General features: G+C 45.3%; 1 protein-coding gene across 1 annotated transcript in view; it reads right to left on the bottom strand.

Moving 5' to 3' along the window:
• The window catches only part of LOC310669558 (uncharacterized protein), a 45,119-nt gene that overhangs the window by 1,016 nt on the left and 28,554 nt on the right, over positions 1 to 15,549 (bottom strand). The window contains exons 2-3 of the mRNA XM_083423886.1: positions 3,041 to 3,096; positions 843 to 2,750 (exon numbers count right to left, since the gene is read on the bottom strand). Of these exons, the coding sequence (XP_083280012.1) occupies positions 843 to 1,854 (1,012 nt within the window). The 5' untranslated portion in view covers positions 1,855 to 2,750; positions 3,041 to 3,096. The remainder of the gene's footprint in view (positions 1 to 842; positions 2,751 to 3,040; positions 3,097 to 15,549) is intronic.

Below are 15,549 nucleotides of genomic sequence, written 5' to 3'. Positions count from 1 at the left end.
GTTTGGTGAATGAAATGTAAGCTATTCAGAGTCTGCAGATTTGCTGAAATGCTGCTGTTGTCTGTAATAGTTTTATAATTGATTGATAACATCATATCTACATCTGTATAGGAGCTGCCCTATACATGTGACTGCAATTCATTTTAAAGTGTTTTTAATATTGAAATTTTTAAGTTGTAGTAACACACCTTGGGACTTTATGGTGGGTGCAAAGGTAAGAAATTAAATTAATAGTATTAATTTGTTTATATTAATTAATATTACTATTAATATTATATACTAATATAATAATATTATATAACTAATATACTAATATTACTACTGGTGGTCTCTATCTGAGACCAGGCAGCCCTTCTTACAAGAGCCATTTCCTTTCTGAATAAGCCTGGCATGTCAGATTAAAGAACAGTGATGCTTGATTCCATATGAAATATCTCTGTGCATTTCACACCACCAACCTCACAGCTAATTGCCAGGCTACTATTATTACAGTCTAATTACCCAGATTTGGGCACACACTGCGAGACTTCCTTTATTCCCTCCAAGCTTTGCCCATTCGGCTTGCTGGCACCCCATTTTCCAACACCGGTTCATTCATCATCTTTTGGCACTTGTGAACCTCTCGCATGACTTCCCTTGGCAAGATAGCAGTTCTCTTTTTGCGGCCAATTTTGTTACAGTGCCAGCACCTCAATGGCACATTATCCCTCAACCCTTTGCCATTGCCAATTACCTGGGGTTTTCAACCAAGTTTAGGAACTCCTCTAACCAATCTAAAACATTAGCTGCACAGTCAGGCTGTCCCACATTCCCATTTGCAGTAGAAAAGGATGTGTACTTACCCCCCAAGACTTCCTGCAAGAAAGCTTCTCCTCTTCCTTTTCTGGTCTCAGCAAGAAATGTTTCTATCTCTTTGGTGAATTCTATGGCTTTCTGCAGTTTCTTTGGGCGCGGCACCTTCCAGGTGGCCTCCATATCACTCTGCCCTTCCTTTGCCAGTGCATCCTCTGTTTCCTTTTTGCCCTCCTGGTATGCTATTTCTGCAAGAGTCTTCAAGTCCTCAGCAAAGTCTGGAGGGATCACTAGTTTCTTCTTCCTGTTACTCCTGAAATGGGCCCTGGCTAGCTCAGCACGGTGCCCTGGTCTAAATTGCCGACTTAAGGCTTTCACCAGATCAGGATAGCTCTGCCTTTTCTCTGATGGGAGATGCTGCAGGATTTCCTGAGCTGACCCACTAAGACTGGCTGCTAGGAGTTCCCCCTTTTGTTTTTCATCCCAGCCATTTACTTGGGAGATTGTTTCAAACTCTGAAAGATAAGCTTCCAAAGGAGTCTTGCCATCATACATAGAGAGCTTCTTGAATTCATCAGCTACACCTGCCTGCCCCTTAGGGGGGGTCTTCTTGCGCACACTTGCTGGTTGCTGGTTTCTCACCAAGTCACTTGCTCCACGGGTGTGTTGGCACTCTTCCTTCGCAATTTGCAGTTTCATTTCCAGTGCCTGTAATTCTTTATAAATATCTTCATTTTCATATCTGTTGGCTACTTCCAAGTCAGCCAAAGCATTTTGGGTTCTGGATATTGCCTTAAACGCCTTATGGTCCAGGTTGATCAGTTTGTCATCTACTTCCTCAATTCTCTTCCTGGAGTCCTCTGCCTGGGCTTTTAGGTCACTTTTCACCACCTGCAGCTGTTTATCCATGAAGTCTTTGATACCCTGATAAGAGGCATCCACTTTCTCTTCAATACTGTTTTTAAGCTGCCTCAGCATTTGTTGCTGGTCTTCCATTTGCTGCTGCTTCTGCTGGAATAGCAACTTCATTTGATCCTGGAGTGTTGCTATTTCTCCCTCCATTTCGACTCAGGCGCAACTCACTCACAGTGGTTCCTGCAGGATAAAAACCAGTGCTGCACACCAGCCCAGTCTCCCAGCAGTGAGAGAGTACAGGGGTTCCAGGCACTTGTCCGGAGTTCAGTTTCCTTGGAATGATGGTCGGCAGAGAACGCGGTGTCTTTAGGCTATATGGTTTTATTTACACATATAAACAACATGAGCATAGGATAGAATGGCTCACAACATTAACAGCCCTAAAGATCCTGCTTCTCCTATAGTTATGGACTGAGCATAAAGCAAGTATGTCTCTGTCTTTAGTTTGCTTCCAGCTCAGCTCTCTCTACCTCTCTCTCTCTCTGTCTGTCTCTCACACACGCACTGGCTTTTGCTCTCCTATCCAGCAGCTAGAAAAGGGATGGAGGAAAGGCCCACCCAGTGGCCTTGAAGTTACCATTGCCTAATTGTAGCAACCTAGCTAATATTTTTGAGATGCTGCTGAGGACATTTAATCCACCAGCCAAGGTCGCTGTTTTGCAAAGAAGATTGTCTGATTAGTTCAGCAACCACCTCCCTTAATGACAACATCAACATCTCTTAGAACCAGATATCCATCTGCTGGCAACACCGGAGGCATTGGGTAGCTTAGATGCTGCATCACCTGAGTACCAAGGTTGAGCGTGGGAGGGTGGATAAACGGGACTTTCCAAAGGGCAGAAAAGCTAACCTTGTAAAAATAATAACTTTCCACTTTGCCTTATTGTTTCTTTTTGGACAGTGCTGGAAAAGAAGTGAACAATTGATCTTCTGGGGGCCCCTTTTAATTTTAGTGGAACTTATGGAAGAGAATTATTCAGTGGATTGGGTCTTCTGTTCCTTAATGCAGAATGGCTCAGTATTCAAATCTAGAGTCCCATGCTCTGCCAGTGAAAAAAACAGTTGGGTGATCAAAGGGCAGGGGGAGGTGGGAGATCTTGTTCATCATGGCAAGGAACAAAAAATTAAAGTTACAAAAACAAATAAACTTCAAAGCTGCAGGTGATGTCAAGTGCCTCTTTTCAATAAATGCACATTTATGGTCAAATATATTTGTAAAAGGGAAATAAAGGGAACACCCTAATAATGTAGACTATGAAAAGCTGTAAATGCCCTCATGTTATTAAAGAAACTATTTGACATCATGGGAGACTATTTTGAGTATTTTTCTCACCCTGAGGAGCTCAACAGATGTCTGGGTTAAAACAGGAGGCATGTTCCAATGTTGCCCTGCAAAAAAGATTCACTTTTAGAAAGGGGAAAAGTAGGAATGGCTTATTCTTATGGGATGCCCCCCCAATGTCTTTGTATGACTCACTGTTCTAGGTTCTTTCTCAAAATTAAATGGAGACCTGATCAGAGCAGTGACTCATACCAAGATACATCAGACACACTCCTCTGAGGGCAACTCATTCTCCCTTATCACTGCCATAGGAGGCAACTCTTAGGGGCCGAGGGGTCATCGGCCCTCCCAATAAAACATTTAAGCATGACACACACACACACCCCGCAAGGTGATGGGGATTGCCATTCAAATGGTGTGCGTGCACAACATTATGTACTCAATTATATGAGGCGAACCTTACCTGGGCATCCCGAATATTTTATTCAAGTTGGCATCCCTGATCACTGCATTGGGATTGATCAAAGGAATACATTCCACTCCATGAATATATTTGACATAATTTATCCTGTCCCACCAAGTTAGGCAGTGAGGAGAGAACTGTGAGTCATTCAGAGAGATAGCAGGCAGTAGTTGGTGGCAGACAGGAGTCATTATCCATAGAATCATAGAACTGTTGAGTTGGAAGGGACCACAAGGGTCATCTAGTCTAACTCCTGCAATGCAGAAATCACAGCACTTCCAGGAGCAGCTGAGGGTGCCCTGCATCTCACCATGAAAGGAAGTGACTCATGTTCTTTGAAAGGATTACGGATGAAGACAAGCATTCCCAACAGAGAGGAAGATATTGTTGTATGGACAGTTGGTTTCCTTAGTCCCATCATCAGTTCTAGCCATGCAGTTAGCACAGGCATAGGCAAACTCGGCCCTCCATATGCTTTGGGACTACAACTCCCATGATCCCTAGCTAACAGGACCAGTGGTCAGGTTTGCCTATGCCTGGGTTAACACCTTTGCCAGTTAAGAGTGCTGACCCTTTTGTGTGGTGAAGGAGATGGTGAATGCAGCTACACTTACCACCTGAAACAACATGTGGTATGCCACATGGGGAAATGTCCACACAATGGCCAAAGGATTATGATTCCGATTCTCTCAAAAAAGAGGGAAAGAGAGATATCAGATGACTCGGGTCACCACCTCTCCCACCTCTCTGATTGCAAAGGAAAGAGCAGATTGAGTGGCTGTTCCGTTAACACAGCACTTAGCATCTTAAATCATGGTTTCACTTTGTGATCTTAGTAGAGTTGTACTGGTCTGGGTTCCCCGGGGTTGAAGGTCCACTACTATTTCTACAACAAGGTCCATGTTTCCAAAATCCTTGAACTGCCCAGTCATCAAGGAAGTTTTAGCCACTGATAGGTCTTCTCAGCCTTGGTACTGATGGGGGTCAATCAGAGCAAAATGAAGTAAGGCACCACCACGGAGGATTGGCTCCTAATGTCCCTTTAGAGAAGGCACATGGAAAGAGCACTGGGAAGTTGTTGTTTTGTGTGCTCCAAAGCTAAGCATCTTGGGACACTGAAAACACAAGGTGCTTCTATTTCAGGAGTAAGCTGTGCAAGATAATAATAATAATAATAATAATAATAATAATAATAATAATAATAATAATTTTATTTATACCCCGCCCTCCCCAGCCAGAGCTGGGCTCAGGGCGGCTAACAACAATAAAAACAATCCAACATTCTAAAAACTTTTCACCATAAAATCAATCAGAAACAAATTGATGGCAACCAGCAAGCAGGACCCTGTGCAGATTGCCAGAGGAGGGGGTCAGGCTGCGCCCTGACCAAAGGCCTGGTGGAACAGCTCTGTCTTACAGGCCCTGCGGAAAGATGTCAAGTCCCGCAGGGCCCTAGTCTCTTGTGACAGAGCGTTCCACCAGATTGGTGCCACAGCCGAGAAAGCTCTGGCTCCAGTTGAGGCCAGCCTAACCTCTCTGAGGCCTGGGACCTTCAGGATGGGACCTTCAGTTCCCCTGGGAATATCCCAGTGCCAAGGGACAAATTGATGATATCACCCAGGGGGACACGCTCTGGACACGCTCTAATCAGCCAAGACGGGCACGGGTCAAGAGGACAGGTGGTGGGCTTTCCAGCTCGGAGGAGTCTGTCCACATCGGCTGGGGATATCTGGTCAAAGTGGTCCAATACTGGACCCGAGGACAGTCGAGGGGCCTCCAGTTCCCTTATTGTGTCCAAATTGGCAGGGAGGTCATGGCGGAGCAACAGGACCTTCTCCGCAAAAAAGCTCGCAAATGCCTCACAGCTGTGTGTCGAATTGTTATTTAAATTTGGCTGTCCTTCAAGGGACGTTAAAGACCTAATTATACTAAATAATTGCGCCGGGCGAGAGCTAGCGGATGCAATGGAGGCCGAGAAGTAGGACTTCTTAGCGGCCTTCACTGCCATCTCATAGGTTTTCATAAAAACCCTATAAGATGTTCTTGAGGCTCCGTCACGGGCACCCCGCCATACTCGCTCTAGCCGTCTGAGGTCCCGCTTCATTTTCCGAAGCTCCTCGGTAAACCAGGGAGCCCGGTTTCTGCGGGGTCGCAGAGGGCGCTTAGGTGCGATCTCATCGATGGCTGCTAGGAGCTGGGTATTCCAGCCCTCAACAAGCTCAGTCAATGAGTCGCCAGGGGGAGCAAGGTCCCGCAAGGCCTGACGGAATCTATCAGGGTCCATCAGCCTCTGCGGGCGAGCCCAAATCGGCTCGCCACCTAAGCAGGGTGGGGGTGGAACGTCAATCCTGGCTTTCAGAGCGTAGTGATCGGACCATGGCACCTTCACTGAGGGAAACATGATCACATCTATACCAACACCAAAGATCAAATCCAGCGTGTGGCCTGCTTGATGTGTGGGGCCCGAAACAAACTGGGAGAGCCCTAGTGTCGCCATGGAAGACACCAGGTCCAGAGCCTGTGAGGAGGGAGCGGCATCAGCATGGATGTTGAAGTCCCCCAATACCAATAGGTTAGGGAACTCCAAGGCCCAGCCGGCCACAGCCTCCAGCAGGCCTGACAGGGTGGCTGCTGGTGCGCTAGGTGGCCGGTACACCAGCCAGACAGCCAAGCTAACCTCGGAGCCCCACACTAGGCCAACGCATTCAATGCCGGGGATCGATGGCGATGGTAGAGAGCCCTGAAAGAACAATCTTCCCGGATTAATAGTGCCACCCCTCCCCCCCGGCCCACAGTCCGTGACTGGTGGAGGACGGAGAAACCTGGGGGCGCCATCTCTCGTAGGGTAACAGTATCCCCTTCGCGCACCCAGGTCTCCGTCACACAAGCCAGGTCGACCCCCTGCGAGATGAAGAAATCTCGCAGGGTGGCGGTTTTGTTGCCTATAGACCTGGCATTGCACAACACCAGTGACGGAGGTGAGTTATCCTTGCTCACCCTACCCTCGTCCCTTGGGATGGGGCGCAGATTGGAAGGGGTACGAGCATATCCGTATCTCGATCCCCTTCGCCTATGACATCTGCCCCCATCGCCATACCTCCCTCGCCCCACCACGGTAGCAATCCCAAGCCTCATACCAACCTCCATTTACAAGTAGAAAGCAAACAAAACAAAAAACAATTGTACAAAACAAAACCAGTCCCCACCCCACTCAATATTCAACCCCAAAACAAAATAAAACGGAGCAAAATAAACATACATCCATAAAAACCACCGTACATGGTGGTACAACAAAATAAAAAGTAAAAACCCCTTTAAAATACTTTAAAATATATAAAACATTTTTTAACATTTGCTGCAGCAGCACCAGCCTGAGGGGGGAGCGGCCTTCCCAACTCACAGTGCAGCAGCAGCAGCAATGTCCCTGTGCCTCCTGAGGCCTCTTAAGCTCTGGCGATGGTGAGTCAGTCTGGGCCCCGCCCCCTGGGCCAGGTGGAATCAGCCTGAGGGGATACTGCAGCACTCCAAATGGTTTGCCCATGTACAGTCATACCTCGGGTTACAGATGCTTCAGGTTGTGCGATTTTGGGTTGCACACTGTTCCAAACCCGGAAGTACCAGAGTTGGTTACTTCTGGGTTTTGGTGCTTGCGCATGTGCAGAAGTGCTAAATCGAGCTTTGTGCATGCGCAGAGGCACCGAATCACGACCCGCACGTGCGCACACATGGTGCTGTGGGTTGCGAACATGCTTCCCACATGGATCACGTTCGCAACCCGAGCGTCCACTGTATTTGCACAGAGAATAGTAGCTCTAGCTGAAAAGCAACACATGGAGATCTGAACTACTCATTGCAATGCACCTATTATTATTATTATTAATAATAATAATAATAATTACAAGATTATTGAGTTAACTTAGAAGGTTGAATAGAGATCTCAGGTGGCACAATGGGTCAGTATGTCTGGCTGTCAACCAAAAGGTTGGTGGTTCAAGCCCACCCAGGGAAAGCTGAGGACAGGATTCCTGCATTCAGGGCTGGTGACTCTCAGGGTCCCTTCGAGCTCTACAATTCTATTATTCTATGAATAATCTTAGAAGGCTTGAGGAGGCATGGCTGTGACAATCATGAAAGGACCCTGCACTTCTGAGTTTGTAACCATGATTAAGGCCACAAATGCTAGCTAGTGCTAACCATTGGTATTGTTTGTTTCTGAACCAGACCATTTGTGGCATTGCTAGTGCAGTACAGTGGTACCTCGGGTTAAGAACTTAATTCGTTCTGGAGGTCTGTTCTTAACCTGAAACTGTTCTTAACCTGAAGCACCACTTTAGCTAATGGGGCCTCCTGCTGCTGCTGCTGCGCTGCACGATTTCTGTTCTCATCCTGAAGCAAAGTTCTTAACCCGAGGTACTATTTCTGGGTTAGTGGAGTCTGTAACCTGATGCATATGTAACCTGAAGCGTATGTAACCCAAGGTACCACTGTACATCCTTCACTATAACCACACAAATGGGCAGTGTGTATATTATACCAGCAATGCCCATGGCAATAGTCATTGGATCACAGCAACTATCCAAACCAATGGATTCAAATTCCAAAAAAGGAGCTTCTGATTAAACATTAGGAAGAACTTTCTTACAGTAAGAGCTGTTTGACAGTGGAATGGTCTCCCTCGGAAGGTGGTGGACTCTCCTTCATTGGAAGTTTTTAAACAGAAATTGGATGCTCATCTGTCAGAGCTGTGATTCCTGCATTGCAGGGGTTGGACTAGATGACCCTTGGGTTCCTTCCAGCTCTACAATTCTATGATTCTAAGTATTTTAGCAGAGGTTGGATGGCCATCTCTAAGGGATTATTGAGCTGTGATTCCTGCATTGCAGGGGGTTGGACTAGATGACCCTTGGTGTTCCTTTCAACTCTACAATTCTATGGTTCTGTGTGAAGCTGTCCTGATCCTGTGGTATGTGTTTTTTTCTCATTAAGAGAGATGCAAGTGGACTTTGCCAGTTTCCTCCTCTGCTCATAGTTCAGTTTGAAAATAAAGAACAATGATTTGTGACTTCGAATGATTTGCAAGGTGACCTTATGGAAAATCTTAGAGAAAGGCCTTCAGAATCTTTCTTTCTTTCTTTTTTCTTTCTGGCTGGAAAAGCCTATTCACAATCAACACATACTTACAGCATGCCAAAGGGCTTGGCGTTCACTTTGTGCATATCCAGATTGACACGACAGACTTTCCTCCAACTCGTAAGCAAACCAGGTCATCTATGGAGTTCAGTCATTTGCTTAGCAATATATATTATGCAGAAGAAAGCTGCCAAAAATTTGTCTAAAAGTAGGAATGTACTTTTCAGCTTTTGGGGCAAGGGGCAGAGCAGGGGAATCCACGTGAGAGGGTGGATCAAATGCTGGTCAGCAGTTTTTGACCTTCAACCTTCACTTTGCTTTATCCTGAGCCAAAGGCAGTCAATACACGCAAGCAGGATTGCATGATAGGCTGCTTGCCTGATGGCTGAAATTGTCTGAATCACAGCCTCCCATTGCTAAAAAAGCAAATGTTATTTTAAGAGAAGGCTGCAGATCTGCCCTAGAACAGGAAAGTGCAGTGAAAGATACCACAGCATCACTTTGCTCTGTCAAGAGCAGGATCTTGGCTGGTGAATGTCAGACCCCAGTGGGGTCTAGAGCTGCCTGGCCACATGATTTTGGTGCTTCTGCCTTCTAAGAAAAGCCTGGAACACAAGGCATGTTCAGGCGTTTGAGCCTGAATGCATGAACTATGTATCTGTCAGGGCTGGCCCACTCATAAGGCAAGGTGAGTCAACCGCCTCAGGTAGCAGGACCTACAGGGGCAGCAAATGCCGATCTAGACCTTTATTCTCTCCCCCCCCCCCTTACTCCTCATATAGAGCTTCACTCACCCCTTCTTCCCTGGTGGGGAGGGGGTACCATTTTGTGGGTGATCTCAGGTGCCAAAATGTCTTGGGCCAGCCCCGGTACGCATGGATGGAGAGCAAGGGTATGCACACAAGCAGGCAACCATGTCCCAAATCACACTGTATGCTCAGGCCCCAACCACCCCCAGGTTGAGTGGGAAATGCCTGTAGGTTTGCTTAAATCTGAGTAGAATTCTGCACATGATCAGGAGCCCTGACAAAGCAGTGGAAGACATTTCACTAGCATTCAAGCAAATGTGAGTAGAAGCCTCCTGTGAGTCTTCTCTGCTCCACACAGAGGTGGTTCATGAGATGTATAACGGGCATATGTGAGGACATGGGGGTGGGCCTTGAATACGTGCCCCCACCCCCACCCCATCCACACTTTGAGCATTTGCACATTCAGGTGAATTTCTGAACGGGCCTACAGTGCTCTACAGAGTTGTGGTGGAGGGTTGTTCTTAGGAGAATCCTGCCTCTGATCCCATTGGTCAGTTTTTGCAGGAATATAGCAGACTGCCTTGTAGAGTCAGCCCATTGGTCCATCTAGCCCAGTATTGTCTTCAATGGGTAGCAGTAACTCTTCAGGATTTCAGGCAGGGGTCAGATGCCAAGAATTGAACTTGGGAGCGTTTGCATGCAAAGAAGATTCTATGCTGCTGAGCTACAGGCCTTCCCCATGCATAGGGAGCTGCCTTTTATTGGATCAGATCAGGCCATGGTCCAGTGTTGCCTAGACTGCCTGGGAGCAGCTTTTCAGGGTTTCAAGCAGCATTCCCTCCTAGCCCTACCTCAAGATGCCAGGGACTGTACCAGATACCTTCTGCATGCAGAGGAAATGCTTTGCCACTGTGCATCCCTGTAGGAAATTGCACAAGAGACCTGAAGATGGCTGAGGACCTTGTCAGGTCAATGACAGTTTTCCTCTGTTGTTCCTGGCATGCAGACTAGCTCTGATCCTGACTAGTGGCTTGACCCTCAGGCCAACTCTGACCCACACTCATAGAAGTCAACATCTAGGGGCTGAGGTCCCTTCTGGGCCCCCCCAAAATAAAATTTGAGCCCCCCCCCAGTTGATGAGCATTGTCATTCAAATGGTGTGCATGCACCACGTCTTATGATTGATTGTCCACCCCCACAATATTTTATTCAAGTTGGCAGCCCTGCCCCCACTTCTCCCTTGCAATTCTCTTCAGTTCTCAAGGACTTCCAGCTTCATCCTTGGATTGCTCCACTGCATGCTTTCTGCCTGCTTCTCCTGGTAGTGTGGGGTAGTGGTTAGAATGCCAAACCAGGACCTAGGAGACCACAGTGAAAATCCCCATTAAGCTCACCAGGTGACTTGGGGCCAATTAATGCCCCTCATGCCTAAGCAATGGTCTCTTCTTCCTCAGTCATGACCAAGGACTATTGCTTCATGGTAGGTGAGATGGTTATAGGAGTGCCACATTCCCTCATAACAAGCATAGCACATGGACACAGAGGGTGATTATTAAGGCTGAACTTTCCTCACCATTTACCCAGCAATGTTATGAAATGATACCCTGGCTTAGCAGATCCCCTGAGAGGTCTCAGGACGTTGTTGTTGTTGTTGCTGTTGTTGTTGTTGTTTTAAAAAAGTTATAATGTGGATTTTGAGCACTTATTAAAATGTAGACGCAAGCAAACTTGGAAGCTATAAAGTAAAAATAAGTGCAAAAGTAAAACTGATAAAATTTAAACATGAAATGTATCAAAAAATCAAGTCATGATATGAGAATCAGACCTCTTAAAAACAGAAAGAGCTAGAAAACAGAATTGACTCAGAAGTGTCCATAGGAAGCAAGGCATGATCTCCAGGAGTCTCAAGTTTGCGCCAAACTAAAAGTGATTAAGGAAATTATGACATATTTTCCTTTTTCAAAAAACAGCTTTAGAGCCCCCCAGTTTGGATCAGGTTTATAGCATAGGGGAGGGGGGTTAACACTTTTGCTCTGGCACTGATTCCTCTCTATCAGCAACTACACCATCATCAGCAATTTGTTATTGGCCACTAAGGTGGAAACGTACTCATGTCTCTAGGTTTGGCCCTAACCAATAAGTAACTACATTAAATTAATGTTTTAGATCCACATTCTATGGAAGGGCCACTGAGATGAAGTCTTCTCTAGAACCCACATGATCCCAAATTTGATTTATCATTCAGTCATATTAATTTTGATTTCAGCAACAAGCAAGCAGGATCCAAATGCTATAAATCATGGAGAGAGAAGTTATACCAGCATTTATCTGCTAAATAAAATACCAAGATTAATAAATCACATGTTGTTGTTTTAATTTCTGGGAGGGGGGAAGGGGACTGCTTCTAATACAAAACGCAATTCCACTGGGACTGTCCCTGCCAAATCAAATATGTGTATGAAGCTGGGAAATATTCTGCCTGCCAGACCCCCAGTCCAAAAGAGCTTTATAGAAGTAGAAATACGAAGGAGGAGGAAGAACAGTTGCCCTCTCTCCCCAGCTCCCCAAACTAGGGGATGTTAGGCATCAGAAAACAAGATGTTCTCTGCCCAATGATCTTCACCACAAAAATGAGAAATAACAGTATTGAATAATGAGAACTGACTTGATGTATTCCACAGAGAGCAGAGGGGGGGAAAGTCAATGAGCTCAATGTCCTGCACTTGCAGAGAAGTTACCGTGCACTCTGCACTAGCTCAGTGGACCAACTGCTTTAGAAAGTCAAAACCCACATCTGGACCAGTTGCCAGCATTTTTCATGCAAAAAGCAGAATGGGGATTGGTTGTCACAATTTAATTCTCCCCTCTCCAAGGATTTGATTTCTTTTAAGTAAAATATATGTTATTATTTAATAACAGCAGCAGCAACTGAGAAGGGAACCAAAGGCCATCTGCCCCCTTTGCAGCATTAACTGGAATTGATATGTTATGTCGGAGGTGCATATTATAGTGGCGGAAATATATATGCACCAAGTATGGTATGTATCAGAGGATTGCCAAAGCATGTGCCATCAGGACGCAACATCATCCAAGCTGGAAGTCAGGCCATTCGTTATTCAGTCTAGAAATCCCCAACATTACTTTCTCATGCATGCACTCTTGGGTTGGGGCAATTGGTTAAAATGTTTTGAAATGTTTTAAACTGTACTACTTTTGGTTCCTTTGTTTTGTTTTTGTCAGGTTGATGTTGGTTAAATGTTTAGTTGGGGTTGGTGGTTATTTTAATTTGTGTATACAGTGGTACCTCGGATTAAGTACGTAATTCGTTCTGGAGGTCCGTACTTAACCTGAAACTGTTCTTAACCTGAAGCACCACTTTAGCTAATGGGGCCTCCTGCTGCTGCCGCGCTGCTGGAGCACGATTTCTGTTCTCATCCTGAAGCAAAGTTCTTAACCTGAAGCTCTATTTCTGGGTTAGCAGAGTCTGTAACCTGAAGCATATGTAACCTGAAGCGTATGTAACCCGAGGTACCACTGTAACTGTAAACTGTTTATTATTGTTATCGTTGTTGTTGGTTTCTATTGATTTATTGGTTGGTTTGTTGCTCATATAGGATATTTTGTTTTTTAATGTTTGATGCTTTGTTGTGTTTTTATATACAGTCGTAGCTTGGAAGTTGAATGGAATCCGTTCCGGAAGTCTGTTCAACTTCCAAAACGTTCGGAAACCATAGCGCGGCTTCCGATTGGCTGCAGGAAGCTCCTGCAGCCAATTGGAAGCTGCAGAAGTCCCATCGGTCGTTCGGGTTCCAAAGAACGTTCGCAAACCAGAACACTCACTTCCGGGTTTGCGCGTTAGGGAGCCAAAATGTCTAAGTACCAAGGCGTTCAGGATCCAAGGTATGACTGTATGTTGTAAGCCGCCCAGAGTGGCTGGGGAAACCCAGCAAGATGGACAGGATATAATTTTTAAAATAATATTATTATTATGTTCACTCATGGGACACTATTGAAAAATGCAGTGCATGTGTGTGAACCAAGTAGGAGCCAGATGACATGTTCAGCTTATTGTCTACTAAGATTCCTAGATCCTCTGAAAAATGTTGAGCTCTGGCCTACATGCTTGTTGTTTCCTTCTTAGGGTTTCTAGGTGACAAGGACCCAGAGTCAAAGGGGAATCTTCAGCTTGACTTGAGAGTGTCTGCTGTTCGTTCCATCACCACTCTGTCCATCAGGCTCTTCTTTGATGAATTAGGTATAGCCAAGCTCTTTCTTGACCTGACAGGGCTTCATCCCAGTCCTATCAGACTTCACTCCTTAGTTCCTGGGCTTCACCTCCTCAGCTTCAAGGCCTCACCCACAACACACCATCACAGTAGCTACAGCACAGGGTGGGTCTAGGTGTCTGAGGTATATTTTATACGTAGTTACAAGATGTTTTGTTTGTTTGTTTGTTTGTTTGTTTGTTTTGGCTGTTTACAGTTGGCTCTGGACAGATTAAAATGAAAGCACATCTAAGTACACTTTGATCTTTCTGGGTCGGATCATGTTGGCCATGATTCCAAAGCAAAAGAACAGTTGCCTGTTTGGATTCAAACCAGGAGTCTGACTCACCTGGGGTAATTCATCCAGGTACAGATCCAAAGCTAGCATTACAAGAAGGGAAGAAAGGGAGATGCCATACTAATAAAGGGTTGGTTGTGGTAGAACACCAAGGTGTTTTAAATGTGTTGCAGGAGAGCATAGCAGGTGGGGGAGTTAATTGGTTTGTGTGTTTTTGTGTTCTTGTTTTTATTAAGTGTTTTGTGTTTTAATTTGTATTTTTCTGTTATGAACCACCCTGAGATCTATGGATGAAGGGTGGTATACAAATTTAATTTAACAAGAAGAAGAAGAAGAATAGAGCAGTGAGAAGGCCAGAAAACATGCTCAGCCTTTCGACATTACTTTATGGCTGTGCACTGGAAGGAAAAGTCAGCTGGGATGAGAAAGCTGCCTTCCTTAGAAGCTTTTCTCCCATTCCTGATCTTCTCATTCAATAATCTCTGAAAAGTCTCCAAAGATCCCTCGGGGTTTCCTGAACAGTGTGAAAGTTAACCTGGCGCCCTCCAGATGTTTTGGAATGCAGCTGCTATCACACTCAGCTGGCACCGATAAATACAATGTAGCATTATCTTTATCAGGAATGCAGTGGTACCTCAGGTTACAGACGCTTCAGGTTACAGACTCCGCTAACCCAGAAATAATACCTCAGGTTAAGAATTTTGCTTCAGGATGAGAACAGAAATTGCACGGCAGCAGCGGGAGGCCCCATTAGCTAAAGTGGTACCTCAGGTTAAGAAAAGTTTCAGGTTAAGAACGGACCTCCAGAAAAAATTAAGTTCTTAACCCGAGGTACCACTGTACTCCAGAACTCTTGATGAGGCTGGACGCTGAACAATATGGGATGAGACATAGTGTTGTATCTCCAAAAGGTTGGCATATTGCACTTTTAAAAATAAAAAATAAAAATGATAACTGACTATTCTGTGAAGGGCAGGCTATTTATGTTTGCATAAATAAATTAAATTAAATGCCCTGATTTTTCCTACTCTAGGCCACATCCACACTGTGCATTTAAAGTGCTACGATAACTTTCAACAGCCATGGCTTCCCCCAAAGGATTCTGGGAAATGAGAGTTTACTAAGAGAGCTCTTTTCCTCCTTCAGAGCTACAGTTTGCAGAGTTGCCTGTGAAGAGTGATTGACTGCTAAACCACTCTGTAGCTCTGTGAGGGGAACACAGGACTCTTAGTACCCTTAACAAACTACATTTCCCAGCATTCTTTGAGAAGAGCCATGACAGTTTAAAGTGGTATCAGAGTGCTTTAAATGTATGATATGAATGTGGCCTTACTCAGCATCCAGCCTGATGAAGTGTTTGGGGTCCTCAGAAGCTTGCTCACAACTTTGTAACACTTTGGTCCGTCCTAATAAAGGTGTTTAAAAAACAAATAAATACACCCAGCTGCTGCTACCCTTGACTGCAACTAGAGATGGCTTTGATAGTGCAATGAATCAAATAGTAGCCCCACACACACATGCACCCTACAGGCCCACACACCTTTCCACATGGCTGCTCTCTCACCCACACAGATTAGTCAAAAGACGCCGGCCCTTGCCAAGCCTAACAGATTAGAACAAATCTGACATTTTTAGGCTAAACCATTTAGAAGATA

Source organism: Podarcis tiliguerta, assembly GCF_965153285.1.
Source record: "Podarcis tiliguerta genome assembly, chromosome: Z".
In the NCBI taxonomy this organism is placed as follows: Eukaryota; Metazoa; Chordata; class Lepidosauria; order Squamata; family Lacertidae; genus Podarcis; species Podarcis tiliguerta.
The sequence above is the reverse complement of the archived record's forward strand: the minus strand, read 5'-3'. Positions and strand labels throughout refer to the sequence as shown.